The sequence below is a fragment of the Sparus aurata genome, chromosome 10, assembly GCF_900880675.1.
Source record: "Sparus aurata chromosome 10, fSpaAur1.1, whole genome shotgun sequence".
Classification (NCBI taxonomy): domain Eukaryota; kingdom Metazoa; phylum Chordata; class Actinopteri; order Spariformes; family Sparidae; genus Sparus; species Sparus aurata.
In genome coordinates this window covers 13,472,635-13,497,379 of record NC_044196.1, presented here as the reverse complement: position 1 = coordinate 13,497,379, position 24,745 = coordinate 13,472,635, and the positions used below count along the sequence as shown (strand labels likewise).

The 24,745-nt window shown below is 42.6% G+C and overlaps 1 protein-coding gene across 3 annotated transcripts in view; it reads right to left on the bottom strand.

The window, feature by feature from the left end:
* Positions 1-18,351: 18,351 nt before the first annotated feature.
* Positions 18,352-24,745, bottom strand: part of clcn5b (chloride channel, voltage-sensitive 5b) — a 31,190-nt gene continuing 24,796 nt past the window's right edge. For all 3 annotated transcript variants that reach the window (XM_030431436.1, XM_030431435.1, XM_030431437.1), the window contains 3 exons: positions 24,552-24,657; positions 23,357-23,573; positions 18,352-19,479 (listed from right to left, as the gene is read on the bottom strand). In XM_030431436.1, the coding sequence (XP_030287296.1) occupies positions 19,389-19,479; positions 23,357-23,573; positions 24,552-24,657 (414 nt within the window). In that variant the 3' untranslated portion in view covers positions 18,352-19,388. The remainder of the gene's footprint in view (positions 19,480-23,356; positions 23,574-24,551; positions 24,658-24,745) is intronic.

The window sequence follows — 24,745 nt, the reverse complement described above, 5'->3', positions numbered from 1 at the left end:
TGTCACGGGATAATTTAGGGATGTGTCGGGCCACACAGGAATAGCATCGGTTGATGGATTTCATTCGGAAAAGCTTTCACACAAATGTGAATTGTTTGGAGTTGCGTTTGAAGTGTTCACCCACAGTGTTAAAATTCACACCGATTTAATTGCCATTTTTGGCCGTTTTGACTCAACAACATAAAAAAAAAGCTCTTTGAACATTAAAAATACTTGTTGCTGTTGTGACGATAATGATGTTCGAGACGAAAAGCAGACATCTGCGGGATGCACAAGTATTTATGAGTGTTCTCGAGGCCAGTATTTGGTAAGTCCACCTTCCGCTGCAATCACAGCGTGGTATGTCTTTAAAAGCCTTGCACGTCCAGAGGCTGCAATTTCTGCCCATTCTTCTCGGGATAATGGAGCTTTTGGCAGGTCTCAGTACAGGTTTCACAATTAGATTGAGGTCTTGGCTTTGACAGAGCGTTAAGACATTAACATTCTCCCTTTTGTTTTTGTCTAAATGCCTTCTGATAAATGTGGTGCTTAAATTTCTAGGTTTGTTATTTTTTCTTTTGTTGGACTTCATTCTTGCTGTTGTTCTGCTCTGTTTAGACGCATTTTAACAGCAGTGTTTAATTCATCCATAGTTACAGGTTGTGTTTCCATTTTGAGTGTTTCATCATGGGGATTTTGTGTTGCTTTTACTTTGTAACACTGGTTTGGATAAGCAAACAAGCATTATTTAGTGCAGATGCTTGGGGTCATTGTCCTGCATACTGGAAAAGATTTTCTTCGAGGATCGTTCTGTATTTGGCTCCTTCCATTCTGCACTCAACCCTGCCGATGCCACCACCATGTTCGACTGTGATGTTATTCTCGGGGTGACGTTTTAGTGTTGGGTTTCCGCCACATAAAAACAATTTGCAAAGTTCATTCTTGGCCTCATCCGATTTCAGGGATCTTCTTCCACATGTTTGCCATTTTCTTCCACATGGCTTGTGGCAAACTCCAAATGGCATTTAGCGTTTCCGTCCTAGTTGTCTTTCTGATTAACACCCTCCTCGTCTGGTTTTGCCAGATTCGCTGCCGACCTCAGAGTCTTTCCATCGTTTTATGAGATATTCAAAGCTTGGGATCGTTATTAATAAGCTAACCCTTCTATGTCCCTCTCCACAACAGACCTGGGTTGGTGAGGTATGTAATGGCCTCTCTTTACCAGGTGTATTCCCTGTGAGAATAAATTGCACACTGTTGGAACTAATTTGACTAACAAAGTGGCATCTGAAGGCAATTGATTGCATCTGATCTTGGTTAAGAATTTCACAGCGGTACGGGACAAATGCGAAAACACTCAACGCTTTCTTTTGCTTTTATTAAATCAATTTGAAAACCCCGTATCCTTTACGCCTTTTCGGCACCCGGGACATGAAACAGGCACGACGCTGACAGCTGGATTAAACAAACCATGGCCATCAAGTCGTTGTAGTTACGATGGTAATAACAAAACAATGGACGGATGATGCAACTCGACCACAGTTGGATTTATTTAACATCGCTCTTGCCTCAACTGGAAAAGAATTCAAAGAGGTGGAAACTGATTATAATGGGTAAGACACAACTCATAAAGTCTTGCAAATCCAAAAGGACTCATCACTCTGTCTTGTCGTGGGATTGAGAGATCGGGATTCCTAGATCATATCGTGATGCTTGAAGTTGCGTTCTGGCTTTGGATGGCAGCTAGGCTGCTAGCGGTAGCCACGTTGCTAACAGTAAAACCACAGAGAAATGCCAGGGGGGGGGGGGGGGGGAGTCGAAAGGTCATCTGTGTCCACTTTAAAACCAGTTGTTCTCAAACGCAGAGCAGGAGGAGGTTCAGACATGCCTCCACATGAAGATAAATATTGACGTTTCTATGGATCAGATTATGTAATGTATCTGAAGAACAGCTGCATTTCTATTAAACGATGCTCCGTACACATGTCCAGTAGTCTTAATAACATCAGCGTGTTCTGAGGTGAGTTGCTGTGGGCGTGTGGTGGGGGGGGGGGGGGGGGGGGGGGCTGCGAACGATAGCACCTTGGCAGCACATCAAAACTAAGAGAGCATCTGCAAGAGCTTTGCCACTAATCTCGCTCACCCAATAAAGCCGCAATCTCCTCGTAAACCAAAAGACCCACAAAGGGCTGAAATCATACTTTTGGTTTCCAGATCAGAGCAGATGTCGCCGTGAATTAATCCAGAATCTGGATCCCCTCGACACTTTGGAAGACCTGCTCAGTCATACTGCAGCTCTTACTTTTTAATGCCTCCTGAGGCTAATTTACGGTAACTGAGTTCGCCCCAGAGATCGCGTGCAATGGGAAAAATGTTGAAGACCTAATGGACAACACGGTTGACGTATTTTTGCGTCAGATGCATCTCTCAGGACCACTGATCCAGGTGAAGCCCTCATGCCAAGGAGCTCTACAGATGGAGCTACAGACGGCATCCAGTCTGTAACAAATGACCTCATAAATTAAAAGTGACTGAAGCCAGTAGTGGGCCGTAAAAACTCCTGTGCGCCAAACTTTGGAATTCACAAAAGGGCCGTAAAAATGGACACAAAAACGACGACCCCGCCAAAGTAAGGACAATCAGTTGACTTTATGACATGTCATTACAGAATGACCACAAAAGCCCCGATCCAATCAAAAAATTGACTTTAAAGCCAGAACAAAATGACAACCTCTTTTATTCTTCTAAGATCTGAAGATGGATCACGATTGGTCAAAAAGGACCATTTAAAACTTAACTTAAAAGGAAAAAGATTGCTTAATGTTTGGCAATGTTCAACTATGTCGCCAACAGTTGAACGTGAGGGCAAAAGTCAATCTTATTGCCTTTCAGTCAAGTCTCCAGCTAGAGTTTTATCCACCTCAGTCAGTCCTGTGATTTCCAATTGTTTGAGGATATCTAAGTAGATCAACGGGCTCAGGAAGGACAAGACTGATGACAAAGACCTAAAAGATGATCCGACACTGAATGAATTCCTCATCGAGCTGTACAAGATTGATTGCAGTGCCATTGTGTATCACCCCTCTCGGCTTCGTCAAACTCCGACCGCTAACGTGGCCGACGAAGAGTTCCAAATTGTTCATACATGTTTTTCTGCTGCTGTCAGATTCATTTCTGCGAGATTACACGGAAACTACAGAATAGATTTCCACCAAACTCGGATGGAGGATGAGTCTCTGCCCAGACTAGACCCTGTTAACTTTGGATCCGGATAAAGAGACAGATCCAGAAAGGTCTTCTCAATTTCTTTAACACTGCGAGATTGTTAATTTCTAATACATGTATCTTAAACGAATAAAGAGCTGGCGCATTCAGGTGGCTGGTATTTATGGGTGCCGCTGATCCTAGATCTGGTTAAGCAGTTACGGGTGGTTTCAAACTCAGAGATCCAGGGTTGATGAGTTAATTAATTGATTGGACTTGAGGGAATTAAAGGGGACTGTTGGGACTTGGTGGAGGTATGCACTCGAGTGATTCCACTCTATGACCATCCTGCGCCTCGGTGACACCTGTTGCCAATACATCAGTTTATATGAGCCATCCAGCTGGGCGAGCTGGCCATTACAATGACTGGTGGCGGGCTAATGAAGAAACCGTCTCCCTCCTGTACGCTCCCCGCCTCTCACCCACCTCCCCCCATGAATAAAGACTCCGGCGTGGATTCATATACCATCGAGGGTGAGGCGAGGACAGTAATGTCGATACGGTGCACTGGAGGCAAGCTGCACTAACATCGCACCAACATCTGAGACTCACATTCAGCTGGCTTTAGCTCGGGCTAAAACTTAATGTCTTGCTGATGTTCGAGACTCATCGTAAATCAGAGCCAGACAGGAGACAAAAGAAGCCGCTCGAAGAAGACAAAACAATTACAGTAACCTCTAACATAGAATAACTTAACAGAGCTCGAGTTGACAAAACAATCACGACAAAGGTTTAAGGATTCGATGTAAAATCAGGATTCTGTATGTCACGCAAATTGTCTTGTGATTTGGCGGACAAAGGGACAGTGTATCCGCAAGTGTGTGTGTGTGTGTGCATCTTTGCAAATGAAAGGAAAGTTTTCAGTTTCATTACCCTGCAGAGTGGATAAGAATGTGTGTAATTTAAGCGTCCCTGATAGCATCAGACTCTCCGAGACTAATTAAACATTAGCTGGAACAAGGGGAAGCGTGTGTGGCAAGAGGAGGGAAAATGAGTGCATGTCAAAAAATATTCAATTTACTAGTGAAAGTCTCGCATTGATAAAATGAAGGGAAAGTCCCGGAGGCTGAAGTCTACAGACAGCCGAATTAACTTGAACCTTTAAAAGAAAAAAATCCCCTTTAAAGAAATCATTCCAGCCCAGATTTGATTTTTACTTGTAGAGACGCAGGTGTGGGTCCTAAAAGGAGCCTTTATTTAAGTGTTTAAGTGATTTTGAGTTTCATTTTGAGATGCAAGCTGAAGAAAAAGGCATCATAATTAGCACTCGAGTACTTTATTTGGACATCAGAATTCATTCACCATCTACCGTATAGTACATTTAAATCAATTTGCATGGCAGCCTGTGCCATCAGTGTATGAATGTATGTGAATGTGTTGTGGTCAGCAGACGGGAAAAGCACTATAGAAGTCCATTTCCCATCTATTGAAAAGTTTTTGGATCCGTACAGAAAAAATAACGGGCGCTGGATGAAATCTCTCAATCCAACGTTACAGGTGACCAGCAGGTCAAAGTGATGTTTAGAAGTGTTTCTGACAAAGTAAACTAAATGTGTGCACTGAAAAAGATAAATAAATCAACTGATGCCACAAGGGAGGAGGAGCCACAGTACAAGCTACCATCACGGCAAAAAAAAAACCACTGCGGACTTGACCTGAAGACGTGGTAACTCTAGACACATTTTCAATGTTCATTTTGTGTGTTTTTTAAATTCTTTTTATGGCTTTATTAGACAGGACAGCCTGGAGAGATGACAGGAAACAGGAAGAGAGAAAGGGGGAAGTCGAACCCTGGACTGTTACAGCGAGGACACAGCCTCTGTACATGAACGCCTCTTCAGTTTACTTTTTTCTCAGTTTTCCTTTAGTCTGGCTGTTTGTATCTCACTGTTACACAATGATGGAGATGGAACATGTTTTAAATTGACAAGAAATGATGTCATAGGTAAGATTTTATTGAGTTTGATTTGATTTATTTAAAAGGATATCTCGGTAGATATCATGCAAATTCAATTTGTTGTACTTTTTGAACAGCTTAGATAGGTTACCCTATGATATCATTGTAAGACAGGCACTTAAACCTCGCCTTTCCTCTTTATAAGGACCAGATACTGCCAGTAAGAAGGGAGGAAATGACAGGACGTGATACTTGAATCGAGTTGGCGAAGAAAAAAATGACTTGGACACATCGAGACTTGGACCAAATGACCCGAATGTTTTTCCTGTCAGCAAACATACAAGAGAAGACGAAGTGGCGGTGAGTTTGAGCGCCGACCTGCCAAGTGACAGCACGTTAACACTCGCCACATCTGAAACACAAATGTGAGTGCTCGTGGAAATACTTAATTCTGTTGTAATCAAGTCGACCGCTGGAACGAACGAGTCATGTCCGCGACTAGAAGGCGGCCTGACAGGTTGATTAACGGAGGCCGCCGCTCATATTCAAGACTTTATCTGCTTTTTTCTGACCCGCTGTGTTTTCATAGGAGTGTTAACAAAAGACCTATTGGGTTTTTTTTTTAACCTGCCCGATACAGAAACACCCTTCCTGACACACATACACACACACACACACACACACCACGCCTGCAGCCACCTACATGCAGCAGCAATCTCCACATCAGCATTCTCTCCATGCTGCACCCGCTTTCCCCTCCGTCCTCCTCTTTTCTCACACACACACACACACCGACACAACACATCCATCACGGAGCTGCCACACACCCTTCATATCTACAGTGCTGCCGTTTCTCTCCACGTCTCCTGTATTATTACCCAACATACTCTCTGTTTTCATAAGAGCCAGCCAGGAAATTAGTTTTTAGAAAGCTGCAACACACACACACACACACACACACACACACACACATCTGTGCATGCACATAGACACACACACAAAACCCAAAACATCCTGAAGAGACTAAGTGGGGCCAGACAAGCACACACACACACACACACACACCCACACACACACACACACACACACACTTTATGGGAGAACAATACTACTGTTTCAACCCTGCTGCCCCGACTACCGGCCATTGGAAGTGGGAATTTCAGAATCAGTGGGAGTGGTGCGATCAGAATACCTTGCCTGGCACCTAAACAATGCAGTTATTCCTGCAGTGAAGCAACAAACATTATTAAGCCCCTTTTTGATAAGGTCTTTTAAAGCAACTCCCTGGCACACAAAGGGTCCGTCGCAGGGAAGCTGAAGGGAAACGAGCCCCCTGTGTGGAGGGGAGAGAGGAGAAAACGAAAAGAAAAAAGCCGTGTGGCTCGGAGTCATTTTAGTTTCACACACACGAGATGAAGAGGTTTTGTTGTTATGTCACGGCTGACCTGAGAGCAACGAGAGACTTAAAGAGGAGAACAGGCTGACCGTATGGATCCTATCAAACTCTGATTGGGAGCAGAAACCAAATGTCCCCCCTTCAGAAAGAGAAATGTGGAAGGAAAATACTTTAAATTGAGCATGTGGGAGTTTTTTAAGGGGACTTTGGTTGTTTGGAGAGCAGACGAGGACGAAATGAGAGGAAGAGCTCGGCTAATAAATCTGTCATGTTATCTCACTGATGGTATTTCTGTATCAGCACATACGTTGACCAATACGTGACGAGGAATGTTCGTAGAGAAATGCCAAAAGTTTGTTTGAGGTGATCCATAAAATCATCGCTGTCAGTTTAGAGGAGATTTCTCAGACAACTTTTGACTTTTGACTTTTTTCTCTCCACATCTGAACGCAAGACAGCGAGACAGAAAGATATAAAGACAGGAATGGACAGCGAGCGATACTGGGAAAAGGCGTGTCAGGGTCTCATATCTATGTCGACCCTGCCGACCTCTCCCTGGATTTTCTTATTTTCTTACTTCGCTGCTGTTCTGCAGACGCTCCACCAACCCATAATGTCAACTATCTTCGTGGTGCATTTAGGAACAGCTGGAACAAATCCACTGATTCTAGCTTTAAGTTTAATAGTCTTTGAGTTACATCAATAGCCAGAGGGGCACTATGACACATTTCAGAGCCTGTACTTTACTACTCTTTCTTCACTCAAGTAAGAGAGTTTTTTTTCCATAAGTATCTGTGCTTCGACTGGAGTGAAGAATGCGTGTGCTCTTGCCACCTCTGCTATTTTACTGCTTTCAACAAATCAATTTCCAGACGCAGCCGGCAGCTGTTTTAAACAACAAAAATCTCCACAAAAAACACACACTGTATGCTTCAGGTCCAAGGACCGAACAGCAGACGGGCAGAATTAGCGAGCAACTGGTGAACTTAGTTCAGCTTTTACCAGGTAGAGAGCCAGAGATCGCCCGCAGGAGTTAACGGCGTCCAAAACAGAACTCGGAGGAGAGTAAATACTGGACTTTGCGTTTGACTGGTTTGCCAAAACACAAGTTCAGCTGATAATTAGACAATTACCTTCTGGATGTGATACAGGTAACTGTCAAAATGATGGTCATATCAACCTTTTCACGTGAAAGTATTTCAGTGTTGATATTACAGCTTGTCAGGCTGCTGCAGAGGGCCAAAATGAGTAAAATCTTGGCGTAAACAGTACATTATTGGTTACACAAGCGGAGAACTATCAGAATATCAGAGTAACAGACAACTGCAACTCAACAGCCTCCCAGTGAACACAGCTGGACTCCAGACTGGAACTGAACACGGCCCTCCGAGCCCACCAGGGGTCTGTTTGAAGACAAGGGAATACGGTATGGAGGTGATTTACAGCAGCTCCGACAAGGACTACGAATGCGGGAATGCCAAACCGCGACTGGCGTGACGAGCTGGAATCATTTCACATCTTATTCTATGGATTTGAGGATTTATTTTGACCGAAACAGATGTGTTTGTGCAAAAGACAAACCAAGACTGTGAGTTTTATTTCGTTAACATCGTGTTTTACGATGAGTTAACGAGGCAATTAAGGCACGGTTAGTACGGTAAAAGAGAGAAACTTGAATTCAAAAGGTGTATTTTTCTGTTTAGTGAGGAAAAGAGGTGTAAGAATATTTACTTTCTTAACATTGTGTGATTTATTCGTTACTTATTAGATCATGCTGAGCCGACGCTAGCTGGTTAGCACGCCAATTTCCAAATTCTGGCCTTATCTTTTACGTACGATACACTCTCTCTATGATGAATCAAAGGCGCCATTTACAGACAGAAACACCACTCACTTTATCCGTCTGGTCAAATGGAGAGACAGTGAGGGATTTTCCTGAGAATCAAACATTAAATAGTTTGACGGGAGCTCATGTAGAGACTTGGAATCAAGATATGCAAGACTGCTCAGCACCGTCGTTAACCTGCTGTAGAGGGGCTGTGTAAATCAATGACAAGTGTATAAATCATCTGTCAGATACATCAGCTGGACTTCAGGTTAATAAAACCCATGTGCAGAGTGTTTTGGATGGGCTCAATAACATCCAGACTTGGAATGGGATCAACATGTAGGGAGCATGTAAAGTTTATGTATCACGGCGTTAGGATATGAAAAAAAACTCGACTGGAGTTCAGGGCGATAACAATCCGGGCCACGTTACGGGAATTAGGTCCAGAAATATGAAAAGTATCTGAAAGGCACAGAAAAGTGCAGCAGTGTAGACTTTCAGCCGAACTGGAACGAATCAAGAATGATTAAAATTCTTGTCAGGACTTTGATGGGCAGTTGGTACATGTGGGGTGTGTTTAACGATTTTAATGGCCGTGGAAAAAACACGCCGAGGGCGGCGTGGCGCTGCTGCAGAGCAGATCAGTCACAGTGGCGCTGCTCGTCCGCTGAGTGACAGGCGTGACCGAGTTCTGCCTGCAAACTAGAGCCTGCTTGTTTTAGTAACATTACTCCAGGTGACGCTCAAGAACTGTTGAACTGTTTGGGTTACGATGGAGGCGGGCGGTGTCAGGGTTGGCAGATGTAATCCAAGCAGAGCTGCGAGGTGGCCAATTTACTCGTACGCTGGTCTGGGGAGCGTTCGAGATGCCCACAGTAGGATTAATATAAAGCAAACAAAGAACTCTTTAATATCTTTAAATTGATCTCATGTGTCTTTTCTTTATATCTTACATAGACTCCAGTATCAGGCCCAACAAAAGGCAACAAAGGTTGGTTTAAAAGGATGAAAGGGAAATGTTGATGACTCATCCTGCATTCGAGGGCGTACACCAATCATACGTACTTCTGTGATGCTCCCACGGATGTATATAAGAATAGGACATTGTTTCTGGTTGCTCGGCCTCACGGATTTCTATCATTCTCCCTCTAAGCCTTCTTCGCCTCCTCCATCTTCAGCTTCTTCGTCTTCCAAGGTCATCCCAGTCGTTCCACCACTACCATTCTATTTCTACTAGCTCTTCTTCTTCTTGCCTTTTAATCTCTTACTATTATTATCGTGTATTGTTGTATTGAACAGTCCTTTGGCTGCCGTGACGCACACATTTCCCCCGTTTGCGTGATTAATAAAAGGAATTTCTGGTTCTCGTTCTGATTCCTGAGGATAGCAACCAGGGAAAACAATGCCTCTTCCTATTCGGTTGTGCAACGGCCGGATCTTCCTTCCTTCTCGCTGTAAGTCATCCTTCGTTTTTTCCTGGAAAAGTCCAGCCCAGTGGCAGACCGACTAACACTGAACACAGTACAGCTGTGACTCCGTTCTATCTGTATTCACTCCAGGACTCTCATGTCTATTAGTTTGAGCTGGAAAAATACGTAACCTAACATAACAAAAATTAGCTGCAAGTTCATGGAAGTTGTTGTGGCTGATGGGGCCTCTGTAACAGGAGGATCTTATTGTTTTTGAGTCCTTTGGACCTCATAGTTCCCTGCACAACTCTGCCCAACTTTACATTCCTAATTACCCACCGTAAGTGGAAACACCTCCCCGGGTGTGCATGGTCTTTAAATGAAACATATGATTTACTAAGTGCAACGTTCAACCGGCTCCAATTATTGTTTTTTATGGCCGAATACTCATTACACTTTAAAAATGTACAAACCAACAAGCCTTTCTTGGCTTGGCGAAACGCGAAATGTGTTTTAATAAGCGCGATATAGAAGGTCTCACATGTGAAGTCAATCAACAGCCGATCCCCCGCTATAAAAAAAAAACATGCTTTAAACATCCATTCCTTTTCATGTCAGGGTATTTATGTGAATTGAATGCGAATGTGTGGCAAATCGACTATTTATAAACACGTACAAGTTCATACATACATTACCATAAAAGTGTCACCTCTCTAACAGGCTCAGCAAAAGCTTAACTGTTCGGGGTTTTTTTGTTGCTCCGGAGTGAGTAACGCTGCACAGATGTCGACGATGGTAAGCTTTATATCTGGTGTACATCCTGATCAAACTGTCAGAGAAACATTTTGATTCAATAAACAGTCGAGTCCCTTGATCTTTCCATTGTGGGATGGCTTCTTCTGTGAAAACAAATATAACATACATCCCAGAAATGTTCACATTCTGCCAGAGGAGGTGGCTCGGTAAGCATTTGCAGGTTGGGCTGGAAATCTGTCTTGGTCCACATGTCGGGCTGATATTTAGTATTTCCATGTTCTGCCACTTAATATATTTCACTACATGTCAGAGGGATATGTGCCTACTTTTTATGCCTATTTATGTATTTAATCACAAAAGTTACTTTGATGAATAATAATCTGGGGTCAGCCCAATGGTCCCACTGCTTTATGTTCCCCACCTTTCTAAGATTTTCCTTAAAATTAGGTCCTATGTTCCCACATTTTTAGGGCATTTTCAAAATTAGGTCTTGTGTTCCTACATTTCCCTTAAATTTAAGGGTTACGGTTAGGGTTAATCTAGCCCTAACCTTTACTTAACCCCTAACCCTAAGTTACAAGGAACCAGTGCCAGTGCAGATGCCCCCAGCTACTGGGGTGCATCTCTTTTAACCCCCACCAAACCCTAAGGAATTGTGGGAACATAGGCACACTCCCATACATCTTATCATCAACAAATTCAAATACGTTATTATAGGTTAAAAGAAGACTTTTGGTAGCCGATATAAAGCTTTACCGAGCTTTACCAGCTGCAACATTAAAGTGATATACACATTAAACTTGTAATATGAGAGTAATTATGATACAATAATCAATTTTTATTCCAATTATTTGTACACTGATCTAGATTCATACATTTTAGACCACTATACACAGTTGAACCGTAACCTACACTCAATCTTTTTCAATCTGTGTATTCAAACTTATTAAAACAGGACAAAAAAATCTATTATATCCACTGGGTCATGATGCCTTACCGATATAAAGTTAGGGTTCGCTTTTCCAGATTTACCAGCTGCAATTTTAAAGTGATATACACATTAAAGGTGAAATATGAGTGTATGTATGATATAATAATACATTTTTGTTATAATTATTTGTACACTAATCAAGATTCATTGAGTTTTAAACCACTTTACACAGTCGAAAAATGAGTTCCAACATAACGATTGTACGTAAGTATTAAAACAGGACAGAAAATCCATAATATCCACCGGGTCACGATGCCTTATCGTCAAAGATGAATCACTCTTTAGTTTTCAGAAACCTGTATTGAATAATACTATACCATATACAGACGACACTCCATTATTACCCGACAGGATCACTTATTAAAATAATTTGGTAGAGGAGCACTTAAACCATATAAATCCAAATTGGGGGTTCGAGATGAAAGCTCCTGTGAAATAACGTACCTGCTCAGAGTGTGCTTAATGTCGGGCATGTGTTCCGCGATGTTACATAAAGTTCAGAAAGTGGATTATATTACAGCGCGGGACGTAAATTGGCCTCGTCCTGCTCCGTGACCTCGAGCTAGTTTCCAGCATCCGTGGAGGACAATGACAGCGCTCGGTTCAGCAGCTGGATGAAAACCAATATTATTGCAAGCCACAGATATATTCTTTTTAATCGTTGCACCAAAAAGGACGGGCCGAGAATCCAAAGTCCTCGAGGGCCCGAGTACGTGTCGTGTCTGGGGTAGAGCCGAAAAAACCACAGAAGACAATATGAATTCATACGCCGCTGCTTCAATAGTTTCCAGAGTGTGTGTTGGCCCCGTGGAAGTTTTCTTTCCATTTCTCCCACTTTCTCTGGATTCAATCACACTCTTATCACCTCTTTAAACTTCGGGTTCGATCAACTGTGCTCTACCTCATTGCCTCGGGAGCTCGTAATGAAAAGCAGCGCCGGCTCGTGTCACCCCATCGGAGGCTTTGCTTTCCCCATTTTTTTTTTCCAGGTTGTTTCATTTGATTAACTACCAGCAGAGGCCAGAAACCCTGCAGTGTACACCACCAGAGGAAACTAATTTAGTGCAAAAACACCAGAGGAGTGGTGGTTTATGAAAGCAACGGCACCGGCTTCAGTTCAAGTTGTATATTTTGAGATTGGCTCTCATAATTTGGGGGTTTACCCGATCCTGAACGCTTTTAAAGAAGTTTCGGATACCAGGAGGGCTCGAACAGGTCAACCTTCCCCAGAAACGCTAAGTTCAGGAAGGGTTCAAACTATATGATTACCAGTGAGGTGTGGGCCAACTGGGAGAGGTCGGGTAGAAGGTCCCGACTTTTGAGTCCTCCAGCGCCATTACTTGTCAATGGCTCCTGAAGCGGCACTAATCAATATTTATGATAACAATAGATCACATGATGAAAGGGTTTCCTGTAGCGACAGACCCGAAGAGAATTATTGTCCGACTCTGCGGACTCTAAAGAGTTTTTTAGTATCTTCGAGCTCATCTTTTTGGTTTTTCCATACTGATGCTCTGATATCCTTTGTGTTACAGCTCCAGAATCAAAGTTAGGAACTAGCTGGTGAACACTGTTGAACATTTAGATGCCAGATTGTGAAAGAATCTCTCCAGGAGTTGGTTGAAACTAAAAAAAGGGATAGAAAGTCATCAGCCCACTTTTACAGAGAGTGTTCCAGGCAGAAACGTTGCGCCGTTACTCTGTTTCGCCGTCAAAATGTACGAAGACGGAATGATGAGGCATTGTTGTTCGACACAACTGAATGGGGGAGGACAAGGAAGCGGAGGAAGAGGAGGATGAGAGAGGGGACCGAGAGGAGGATAAGGAGGACAAGGAGTAGAAAGACGAGGACGAGTAGTAGGACAAGGAAGACAACGAGGAGAAAGATGTGGAGAAAGACGAGGAGGACATGGAGGAAGAGGAAAAAGATGACCAAGAGGAGGACGAGAAGGACAAAGAGGACAGGAGCAAGGAGGAGGATGAGAGAGGGGACCGAGAGGAGGAAGAGGAGGAGGAAGAGGACAAGGAGTAGAACGACGAGGAGGAGGACAACTATGTGGATGATGTCGAGAATTGGAATGAGGAGGACGAGTGGTAGGACAAGGAAGACGACAAGGAGAATGACCTGGAGAAAGACGAGGAGGACATGGAGGAAGAGGAGAAAGAGGACCAAGAGGAGGATGAGAAGGATGAAGAGGAGAAAGAGGACCAAGAGGAGGATGAGAAGGATGAAGAGGAGGAGGATGATGAGGATAAGGACAAGGAGGAGGTTTGTTTGAGTTAATGCAGCTTTGAACACTCATACATTTCTGGCCGGAGTGGAAAGAAATCCTCAAAACTGTTTCTGTCGGCTGATTGTCTCGTTATCCCACAATTAGCAGAGCAGTGAAACGCACACGGGAGGCCGACAGATTCTCTCCAAATCACTTCTATCACCTCACTTCAGGTCGTCGCACGTGTTTGGCGGTGAAAGGTCGGCGAGATCGCTCGGCGTCACACGAGCAGCGGGGCCGCGACCAGAGCTGTGGGAAACATCCACCTCAGGACCCCTCAGGTGAGGCCGCGAGGGCAGAGACGCCTCTGTGCAGCAGATCGGGTTGCATTCCTTGAAACCCAAACACACACATCAACGACGGCGCTCACACACACGTCATCTCTCACACACACACACACAGAAAGAGAAAAGGTGAGGCAGGAGAGGTGATCTGACACTTCGGGGTGTGGGGTTACACCTTGAATTGGGCTATTACCACATCCAAATGCTTCAGCTGCTTCGTAATGCGCTCCGGAGACAATGGCAGGCCTGGGAACAGAGCGGCGGCCGCGAGAGAGAAGAAGAACGACAACGTGGAGGCAAGCCGACGTGTTAATGTAGAGGGTAAAGGAGCGAGGAAGACGGAGAGAGAAAAAACAAGAAAGAAACAAGAAAATCAGATGAGAGAATACAGAAAGTATGCAGAAGTAAGAAAACCTGTGTGTGTGTGTGTGTGTGTGTGTTTGTGTGAGGTGTTTATGTGTCTGTGTGTGTGTGTGAGGTGTGAGAATGCAGGAGCCACCAGCAGGTCAGTAACTCGAGCCCCATGTGAAGTCTCAGCAGCAGGATACCGAGACTCAAGAATACACCGAGTCAATACCAGGCAGCCACAATACACACACACACACACACACACACACATACGTACGTACGTATGTCCTCGACAATTCCCCGACATGTCGACCGTCCACACACATCAGCACGTGAACACACACTTCCTGTCTGGACTCTTCTCACAGCGATCGTGTGGCGGCAGACAAGCGCTGACTCGCCCGTCGCAGAGGCGGTGAGTCAGGAGCCACATCTGTACGTACGGATCATGAGACGGTGATGATGCTGCTCTACTGAACACTCTGATACAGGAAGAAACTCACACAGAGAAAGATGTTCAGCGCAGAAGCTGAGTTTAAAGGAGCATTCTGTAGTTGTGGAGTGTAAATGTGGCCTGAGGGACGAGTGAGTCTTTAATCAGGTGATCTAAATTATTGTTTATGACGTAAGATTTGGTGGAACGGAAAGGTTTTGTCAGGATAATCGTTTATGAGCTCTTTTACTTTTTTTCCATCTGTGAAAAAAATAAAGAAATTTTTCCCCCCCCCCAAGAATTTTTTTTTTTCGTCATAGAAACTTTCTACTGAAACTTTTACTTCCCCAAGTGGAACTTTTTTGTTTTTTCCATCAGTACATTTCTTGACTGAGATCAACACTAAATTTTCTCAAGACAAATAAAAAAATCAGTCGTTTCAAACATGAAAAACATGCTTTTTTTTACTTGTTCATGTGTGAATATAATATATATGTTTAGATTTTGCTGTAGTTTTTTATTTTACTCAGTCCGACGCACAAATAAAATTTCTCCTGGAACGAAAAAGCTTCCTTTCTTTTTTTCACACCCTGTTGCAGGCAGTGAAAAAAACTATTTTTGCTCGTGACAACAACTAAACCTGCTAAAATTGTTTGTTTATTTTTCCCTCGGTTCTCACAGAAAGAAGAATAAAATTAAGGAACTTCGACAGATCGTCCTGGCAACTTTCTGTTTTCCCACCAGATCAAAAAACATCTCATAAACACAGCGGAGGAAATAATTAAGATCAGACTCAGAGAGAGCATCGTCAGAAATCTCACTTGTCCCTCAGAATTATTATTTGTTTTTTTTCCCATAACTGAAAGAACAAGTTGTTCTGTCCAGCTTGAGCTAGCTGAATCTGTACAATCATACATGGAGCTGAAGGCCGACCCAGCTTAAAGGAACGGTTCCTGCATCAAGGCCATGAAGTTCTGACTGTTATCAGAACTAATCGTGCTCACAAATTAAGATCTCTGCTGGTAGGTCCAGTTATGAATCAGGACGAAGGAGGCGAAGCTGCTTCGTACAGCGAGTCTGTCGTGCAACACGTCGACTGGAAACAGATGTCTGAATGAAGACGTAACGCGGAGCTGGAGCACGCAGGACATGAATCATCAATCAGCCCAAATCCTGGAGGAGGAGCCGGATCACCCCGGTGACAATCTCCCAGATGGATCTGACAGCAGGAAGCACAACCAAACAGAACCAATTCGCTCAGATGGACCAAGCCAAACACAAACAACTTGATCTGACAGGCCGGATCTTAAAGGAGCAGTTCAGCTAAAAAATGAAAAGCAGCTCATCGTCCACTCACCCACATGCAGATGGAAACTTTGGGTCAAGTGTTGTCGACCACAGAACGTTTGACACAGAGCTGGAGGCGGCTGCCAGCCAATCAGAGCTCATTATCACAGGTGAGGTCAGAGAAGGTGGGTGTGTTCTGAAACATCCTCAGACTGAGAAACAAGCAGCGCACATAAAGAAACACTTACAGAGAAAGAAATACATTAGAAATAGTGATTTATCGATATACGTACCGATATATGTGAGATAAAATGTTTGTTATGCGATAAAATGTTGAAACTGTGATACAAAAGGTTATAATTGAGGGAAGAAGTTAAAATAATGATGTAAAAAGTTAGAATTCCAATAAAAAAACAAAAAAATTATGAGACGAAAAGTGAAAGTTATTAGATAAAAAGTCAAATTATATATAAAATATAGAAATTATCATATCAAAAACTCAACATGATGATTAAAAGTTACAATTACGAGTTCAAAGTCATAATTATGAAGTGAGAAGTTAAAATAATGATATAAAAGTAAAAATTCCAATAAAAAAACAACAAAATTATGAGACGAAAAGTGAAAATTATTAAATAAAAAGTCAAATTATATATAAAATATAGAAATGATCATATCAAAAACTCAAAATGATGATTAAAAGTTACAATTACGAGGTCAAAGTCATAATTATGAAGTAAGAATTTTAAATAATGATGTAAAAAGTTAGAATTCCACAAAAAAAAATTATGAGACGAAAAGTAAAAATTATTAGATAAATAGTCAAATTATGAGATAGAAAATAGAAATTTTCGGATCAAAAACTCAAAATGACGATCAAAAGTTACAATTACGAGTTCAAAGTCATAATTATGAAGTAAGAAGTTAAAATAATGATATAAAAAGTAAAAATTCCAATTAAAAAAAACAAAAAGTATGATATAAAAAGTCAAATGATGATTTTAAAAAGTCATGTTTATAAAATAAAAAGTTATAATAATGATAGAAAGACAGAATTATGAGATGAAAAGTAAAAATGAGGTGTTAAAAGTGAGAAAAAGTTTGAATTATGAGGCAAAAGTTAAAATAAAGTGTCTCATTAGCTCCTCACACATCATCACCACTGGTGTGTTTTCTCTGGCGGCGGCGAGCAGCTCCCAGGTGAGACCAGAGTGGAAAAATAAAAATCAATTCAGCGGATAAATAAAGAGCTCAGAGACGATTAAACCAGGGGCCGAACTTTATGAGTCCCGGGCTGGTAGAAGAGAAAACAGAGCGCGAGGGCTTTAGAGTGTTCAGAATAGTTCAGATAATATTATCCAGCTCAGGAGAGACGATCAGCAGGGAGCTGCACGCTGATATAACCGCTGGCCAAGTGTTCACGAGCCCACCAGGGGTCGATAACAGAAACTGGTTTATTTAGATTCACGTAATCAGGAATTTTATCTCCCGTCCCATCCTAAAACTGACGCTGCTGGAGTTCATATCGCATGTGAACGAGGAGCCAAGGGAAAACAACACGGACTGCATTAAGAGAGTTCTCCGGACGTCAGAAGGGTTCAGGTTCTGTTTTTCTCCCATAAAATCTGAATCCAGAATCAAATGAGCTGACTCGATTCAAAAATATGTAAGAATACGACTGAGATTATTCAGAAATTCAGAGAGCTGCAGCTTCTGTGACCTTTTATGGAGATTGTGTCGTCTTCTCCTGGTTTTAAAGATGCATTTCAAAATATCACAGTGAGTCGCCATATTCACTATAATTGTCACATTGAAACATCACATGTTGATATTTAGATTAAATAATACACACATGATTATTGTGTATTTGTAATCGAGTGTACTTGTTCTTGTTTGTACATCTTGTATGTTTTTAGCCCAAAAAAGGGACAAAACCCATAGAAAACTGTTTCCAATTTCAAGATATTGCAATAATGTAGAAAAAAATACGTAGGAAAAAATATATAGGACCGTCCTAATCTCTATTGATATATTGTGTATTGTGATATACCCTTAAACTGTCACCCAGCGCTGCTGTAACTCACATTCTCTAGTCAGATAACTTCAAAAATGACAGAAAACATAAAAACATTCAAGAACAGAATCGTGTCTTTCATAAAGTTGGACACCAAAACTGTAAACAGAAGAAATAAACAGACGCCAACACTCGATTTTAGTGAAATAATTTAGTGGGACAAACAATTCTTACATGTACATAAATTAAACTCATGTGTCATGATTCTCTCTCTTTTTGCATTTTTGTTTTTTTGGAGCCCTTCCAACAGCAAAAACATCCAGAACTCTTTCCATAAGGCATGACATGGTTATTGCAGCAGTCGCCGTAACGTCCAAGCGAACGATACGAGATCAGAACGGTTCGCGTCGCCGACCGGGCGGGACGACGCTGCATAGTTCCCCACCGGCTGGAGTTTCAACCCCCGTTATTACAAATCTCAACAAGACAAACAAAACAACAAAAAAAGGGACATTTTACGGAGAGTTCCCAGGCTGTCACCGAGTCTTTATGGAGTGTAAAGTGTGTGTTAGATCCTCTTCTCACACTCTTCTTCCCCGAGGCTACGGGGGAAAAAAAACCCTCACATGGAGGGAGGAAAGGGGGGGAGGTGGAGGGAGCATCCATCAGCTCAGGAGTGCGCTCTGTCTGGGCTCGCTGTGGCGGCCTGGAGGGCAGCACGGACCTCCCCGAACCCTCTCGTTATCTCCCCCCCTCCCTGATGTCATCATTCCTCCTGGTGTCAGGAGCTCCAACAGGATTATGTGTTCCCTCCTCCTTTAACTTCTAACTCTCAGGTGTTGCAGAGAAGCGAGACGGCCGATGATGTTTTGAGCTCCAGATTCCTCTTTCTCTTTTTGTGCCAAAAAAAGGAGCGGATGTGAAATATTCCCACCGACTTATCTTCTCGTGTGTGTTTCTTCCTCTCCGACGTGAATCTGCGGCGTCGCGACTGAGTCGTCGTTTCGGAGAGGCCAAACGAAACGCTTCCGAAACACAAAGTAAGTCCATTGTTCTGCGGTCGGCCTGTGCAAACGGCGCTCGTCTCGAAACGGCCGCTGAAAAAGTTGACGAGGTAAAAAAGGTGCATTTGTTTTGTTTTTTTTTAGTGTACGAGCTGGTGTCTTCATCGTCCTCTGGTCCACAGAGGAGGAGGAGGAGGAGGGAAGGATGGAGGAGGAGGAGGAGGCTCAGTTGAAGAGGATGGAGTCGGGGTCTCTGTTGGCGATCTGCGCCATGTGTTTCAGTATGTCCTTTTTAGTGATGATTCCCAGCAGCCTCCTAAAAAATAAAAAACACAGAGACAAAAGAGTCACACATTACTTCATCTCATACTTTGTTCGATTCGTCATGTAAGAAGTCAGATGGAGTGACGGAGAGCAGAGGCACGCACACCGGGTGGAGGCCCGGCTTCAGTTCGAGCGCCCGTCGATAGAAATAAAGCTCAACTGACGTTTGTTTCTGTGATTAATTGTGCGGCGCTCCCGTGACTTCACGTCCCAGCGGGGCCGGCGGCTCGTGCTTCGAGATAATCCGACCCAGAAAAACGTTCGGGCTCGACGGATGGCTGACGGATCTGAATTACTCGTTTAATCTATTAGTGAAATCAAAACAATCTTGAAAAGCCCAGTAATTGCTTCAACGTTTGCCGCTTTTTCTGTGTCTTCGATGAAGACACATGACGAGTTCTTTGGGTCTTGGACAGAAGAGGCCAGCTGAAGACGTCTCTCTGGGTTTCGGGAAACACTTTCTTCTGACATTTTATGGATGAAACGGACCAAAAACCCCAAACAGTCACACAGTGAACGGTACGAATGTCGGAAAATGTTAGTCATTCGTTGTGTTTTTGGTCTTTTTTCCACTCGATATGTTGTTGGCAGAAACCTGAAATGGAGCTCGCAAGCCTCATTTTTTAACAAAGAACTGAATCATAAAACAAACGACTTGTAAAGAAAAAATTCCTTAAAAAACAGCAGAAGTCTTCTTATCACACGCCAGTATCATACGAAACCCGAATCATCTGAGGGCAAAAGATTCATTACGTGAGGCTGTGAATGTGTGTTGGACCCGTTTGAGCCGGAGAACAAACAGAAAACCAAAAAAAAAACAGAGAAACCGCAGAAAGTATCCAGACTCCTCAGAGCTGTCGAGGCTGGAGGGGGGGGGGGGTCTTCGTGGGCATGATTACGTGTCCTGTTTGTGAGTGAAGTCTTTACAACAGGCCTGTTTTTTAAAAGAAAAAGTTATTCAAAGGAGGATTTTTAAACTCCGACCTTGAGCTAAAGATACTAACTCTGCTAAAGTCGGCGTGGGAAAATCCCAGTGTTGCCAGTCAGAGCGGTGAAGTTAACAGTATCCTTCTCACAGGTCTGAAAACCCCCTCGAGGTCTCGTTTCTCTTCTGACTGTGTCAGCGAGTCTTCATTTCCAGACAAAACACAATCGAGCAGAGCAGACGACTGTCACGTTGCTCGCTGAAGCCTTCTCGGGTCCCGTATGAAACAATTCCTGAAAAATGTTGCATTTTCCAGTCACACGTGGATCCACTCTGGTAAAAACAAAGAGCCTCATCCTTCTATTATTAGGACAAATGTGCACCAGTCCTGCTGGAAACTCTGGTGCCTGTCGACAGCATTTCAACGGACCGGGTGTGATGTCAAACGTGCCCGCGGGGCGAGGCACGTTTCACATCACGTTCGAACTTTTACATTTGATTGTTGGTAATAAGACGCTCTGGTGGGCGGCGAGCTTCATGCCTCTGAGAAGTAATCACGCCACTCGCTGACAGCTGCTGAAGTTCATTTTCTTCTCCTCTCAAGAGTCGAGTTAAGTCGCTTCAGCGTCGGCTCCAACTGGCAGCACCGACTCACGCAGAGTCCAGAACGATTCTCAAATCATTTGTGTGATGTTAAAACTAAAGACTTCAGTTTCATCATCGTTGTGAGTTTCTGTGTTTGTGTCCTCGGCCTCAAATGAGACACTCGACGGAAATAAATATCTATAATCTCTTGCCACTAGCTTTTGCCTTCCTGAACCAAACTTCTTCTGATTCTATCCAAAGTTATTTGTTCCTGCATAAAAAACAACTGAGTGTTAAAGATTTCGCTAAATATAGAAAAAAAACAATGTATTTTGGGGGAAATTTTGACTGTATATTTTTCTACAAGAAGGATTATTTCTATTTCCTTTAAACCTTTTTAAGTGAAATGTGTCATATTCATTACAAGGGACGCACATTTTAAGCACTTTTCTTCCAATCGATTGATTATCGGTTGATAATCAACCATATATGAATTATATCGGATGTTTTTCTGTTAGGAAACATTCTACAGAGTCAAAAGAACAGATGTAAGTAAACGCAACACAAACACAACATAACATAATGACGTGATTTAATTCATTTTAAATGTAGTTTCCCATATTTTAAAGGACAAATTAGCGCATTTCCTTCAATCCTTTTCCTCATACTATTTTTGTAGACTCCAGTATATTTTGGCCGGTGCGGCGTCGACTTTGACCGATAATTTTAAATCCACCTCTCCAAAAAATCCTCCGCAACGTGTCCTCCACCTGTAAACTACAAAAACAAACTCCCACACAGCGCCTTTGCTTTCATGGCAGTGACCACCCAGTGACTTAGTTGCCTCTGTGGCGTCTGAATTAATGGTCACGAGTTGTGTGATTGCTGTGATTTAACCTGCTGAACTATGTGTTTCTTTTAGGTATAATTTTGTGTTGTGCGGCTGGAAAACCTCCCACAACTATCTTCTTCCTCCTCTAAACATTTCTGATCACTTCTTTTTTCCCAAATTTACCACCTCAGTGTTTCTTTTCTCTCTCTGACACGTTCTCATAGCTTCACATTCATCCATCAACGAGCTACAAGCTGTATAGTTTCATCTGTTTGCAAACTACTTTAAGCCTTATGTACACCGTGTCTGTACGTTTGTAAAAATGTACGTAATCCCTGAGCGCTGCTTGTGTTTGAACATGTCACACGTCCTGGTTAAACAGCAGAAATGGCGGGAAAACGAAGCGGGAGAGAGATTCAAACACTGATGAGGGTTTTATTCCCTCGGAGCGTCTTCTGAATGTGATTGTCCACGCCGGCGTCGACACAACAGTGCGTGAAATGTGAAGTGTTGTCCTGTCGTGGACGGTAACGACTTCAAAGAAAGAAAGAAAGTATTTTGAATGACAGAAAACAGCAGCTCCTGTCTTTGTTCGAAGATTTATAAGATTTGTAGGCAAAAAAACGTCCGAAGCTGCTTCAGTTACTGTGTTTGGTTTAGTTTGGACAAAAACAAGACATCAAAAAGTGCAACTTCGGCCTATTTTCTGACATTTTTATAGACAAATTGTTGGACTGACGGTCCTGAAACAACATCTGTTTAGAGAACTGTGCGCCAACGAGCCCGTCAGAGCAAAACGTCTGCGGAGGAGCTACGGGAAACCCAGAAAAAAGCACGTCTCTCTAATGTTTTATGATCGCTCTCTAACTTCCTCTGCCTGGTTTAAAAAAAAAGCACACAGGACCGAGAAGAGAAGGAAACAAACACACGAGCAGGCAGAACACACTGCTGAAGGTTTGACCCTGAAGATAGAATTTTACGAGCTACGAGTAAAACAATAACGGCGTGAAACTGGTCTGATGGACAACTTGGAGAGCTTCTTCTTCTTCTGTATCTTCTGTTTCTTTCTGTCACGTAGGCCACATGCCAAACACCACGTGACCTCTGCTGCCGTGAAAGATTTATGGTGATGAATTCAGCGCCAGTGAGGGATTTATTCAAATCCACCTGAAGAATTCTCTGCACTAACTCCTCTCCCTCCATTAACGTCCGTCTTTTCTCCTCCCTGTTTGTTCCGTTAATGCGCCAGCTGACAGCAGAGTGACCCGAGGCTCTCCTACACATCCATCCGTCACTCCCCTCCGTTCCTCCAAAGACGGATATCTCACCGCGGGCGTGGGAGCGCGGTCAGTTTATGTTTTCGTCGTTCCTCCCATCTGTCGGCCCGTCTTCATTTGTCTTTTGTTGTCCTTCGCGTTACGTCACAGCGAAATACCACAAACGCTCTATCGGGAGCTTTTCTACCCCGACAATAATAAACTCTACAGATTAAAACTGACAAAAATGTGGTGACGTGTTTGTTCTCACCCGTTGTGTGTAACCAGACACTGGCGCAGCCCCAGCTTCCTGAAGATATCCACAGTGATGTCCATAGGCGTGTGGTCGGTGACGGTGAAGGGGCTCAGGTCCATGATGCCTCTGAGGCGGAGCGGCGGCGGAGCGTCCGCGGCCTGAGCCAGAGCGTGCTCAGTGAAGACCACGGTGGAGGCGCTGACGACGCCCTCCTGACGCTTTCTGGCATTATCTGAAGAGAGCAGGAGGAGGTTCACATTTAGAGTTTACAGATAGCCAGACGTAAAAGAAATCTAACACACAAACTGAGACGTGATAAGCTATAATTTCAAAATAAAAGCCAACTCTTACACAAGACTGTTGTAATGTTATCTTGTGTTTTAACATGTGGGTTGACTTTTATTGTTTAAAGTGCGTGAGATGTATTTAACAATGAATGATAAATAAATAAAAAAATACAAATTAAAATGTCAACTAGAAATATTTTCAAAATAAAAGCCAACTCTTGCAAAAGACTACTGTAATGCAATATAATATGTTTTTAATTTATGGGTTTACTTTTATCTTAGTGAAATGTAAACAATAAATGAATAATAAATAAATAAATAAAACACAAATTAGGATGTCAGGAGCAATTCTTTTCAAAATAAAAGCCCACTCATACACAAGACTATAACGTTATCTTATGTTTTAACAAATGGGTTAACTTCCAACTGTACAAAGTAATAAATAATGAAAGGAAAAAATAATTAAATAAAAACATACATCAAGATGTAATTAGATATATTTTCAAAATAAAAGCCAATTCATACAAAAGACTACTGTAATTCTATAGGGTATATTTTATTTATATAGGTTTATATGGGTTGACTTTTAGTTTAGTGAGATGTAAAAAAAATATATAAATACATGAATAAACAAATAAAACAAAAATTAGGATGTCATCAGCAGTATTTTCAAAATAAAATCCAATAAATGCCCAGGATTTTATTTATTGTTATGAGACATTTTAACATGTTTGTTAACATATTTATTTAAGGTGAGCGAGACGTCACAAAATGAAAACGTAAATTAATAAAAGTGTAATTAGGATGTAACTCATACATGAGAGTTTACAGTGTTATATGATGTCTTTTTAAGCCTTTAAGCCTCCTACTGTAGTGGACAGCAGGTATATTTTCACTCTCACACACACACACACACTTCTGACCTATTGATATGAGCAGGTCTCTCCGGAGTACAAATCCCACGAGCCTCTGGGACTCTGGCGAGACGACCACAGGGAAGCCGCTGTAGTGAGTGCTTTCCACCAAGGCCTGGAGACGTTAAACACAGAGAGAGGCGGTAACGTTAGACACAACGTGGAACATCAACTACAGATCCACCAGAGACAGAATTCTTGAG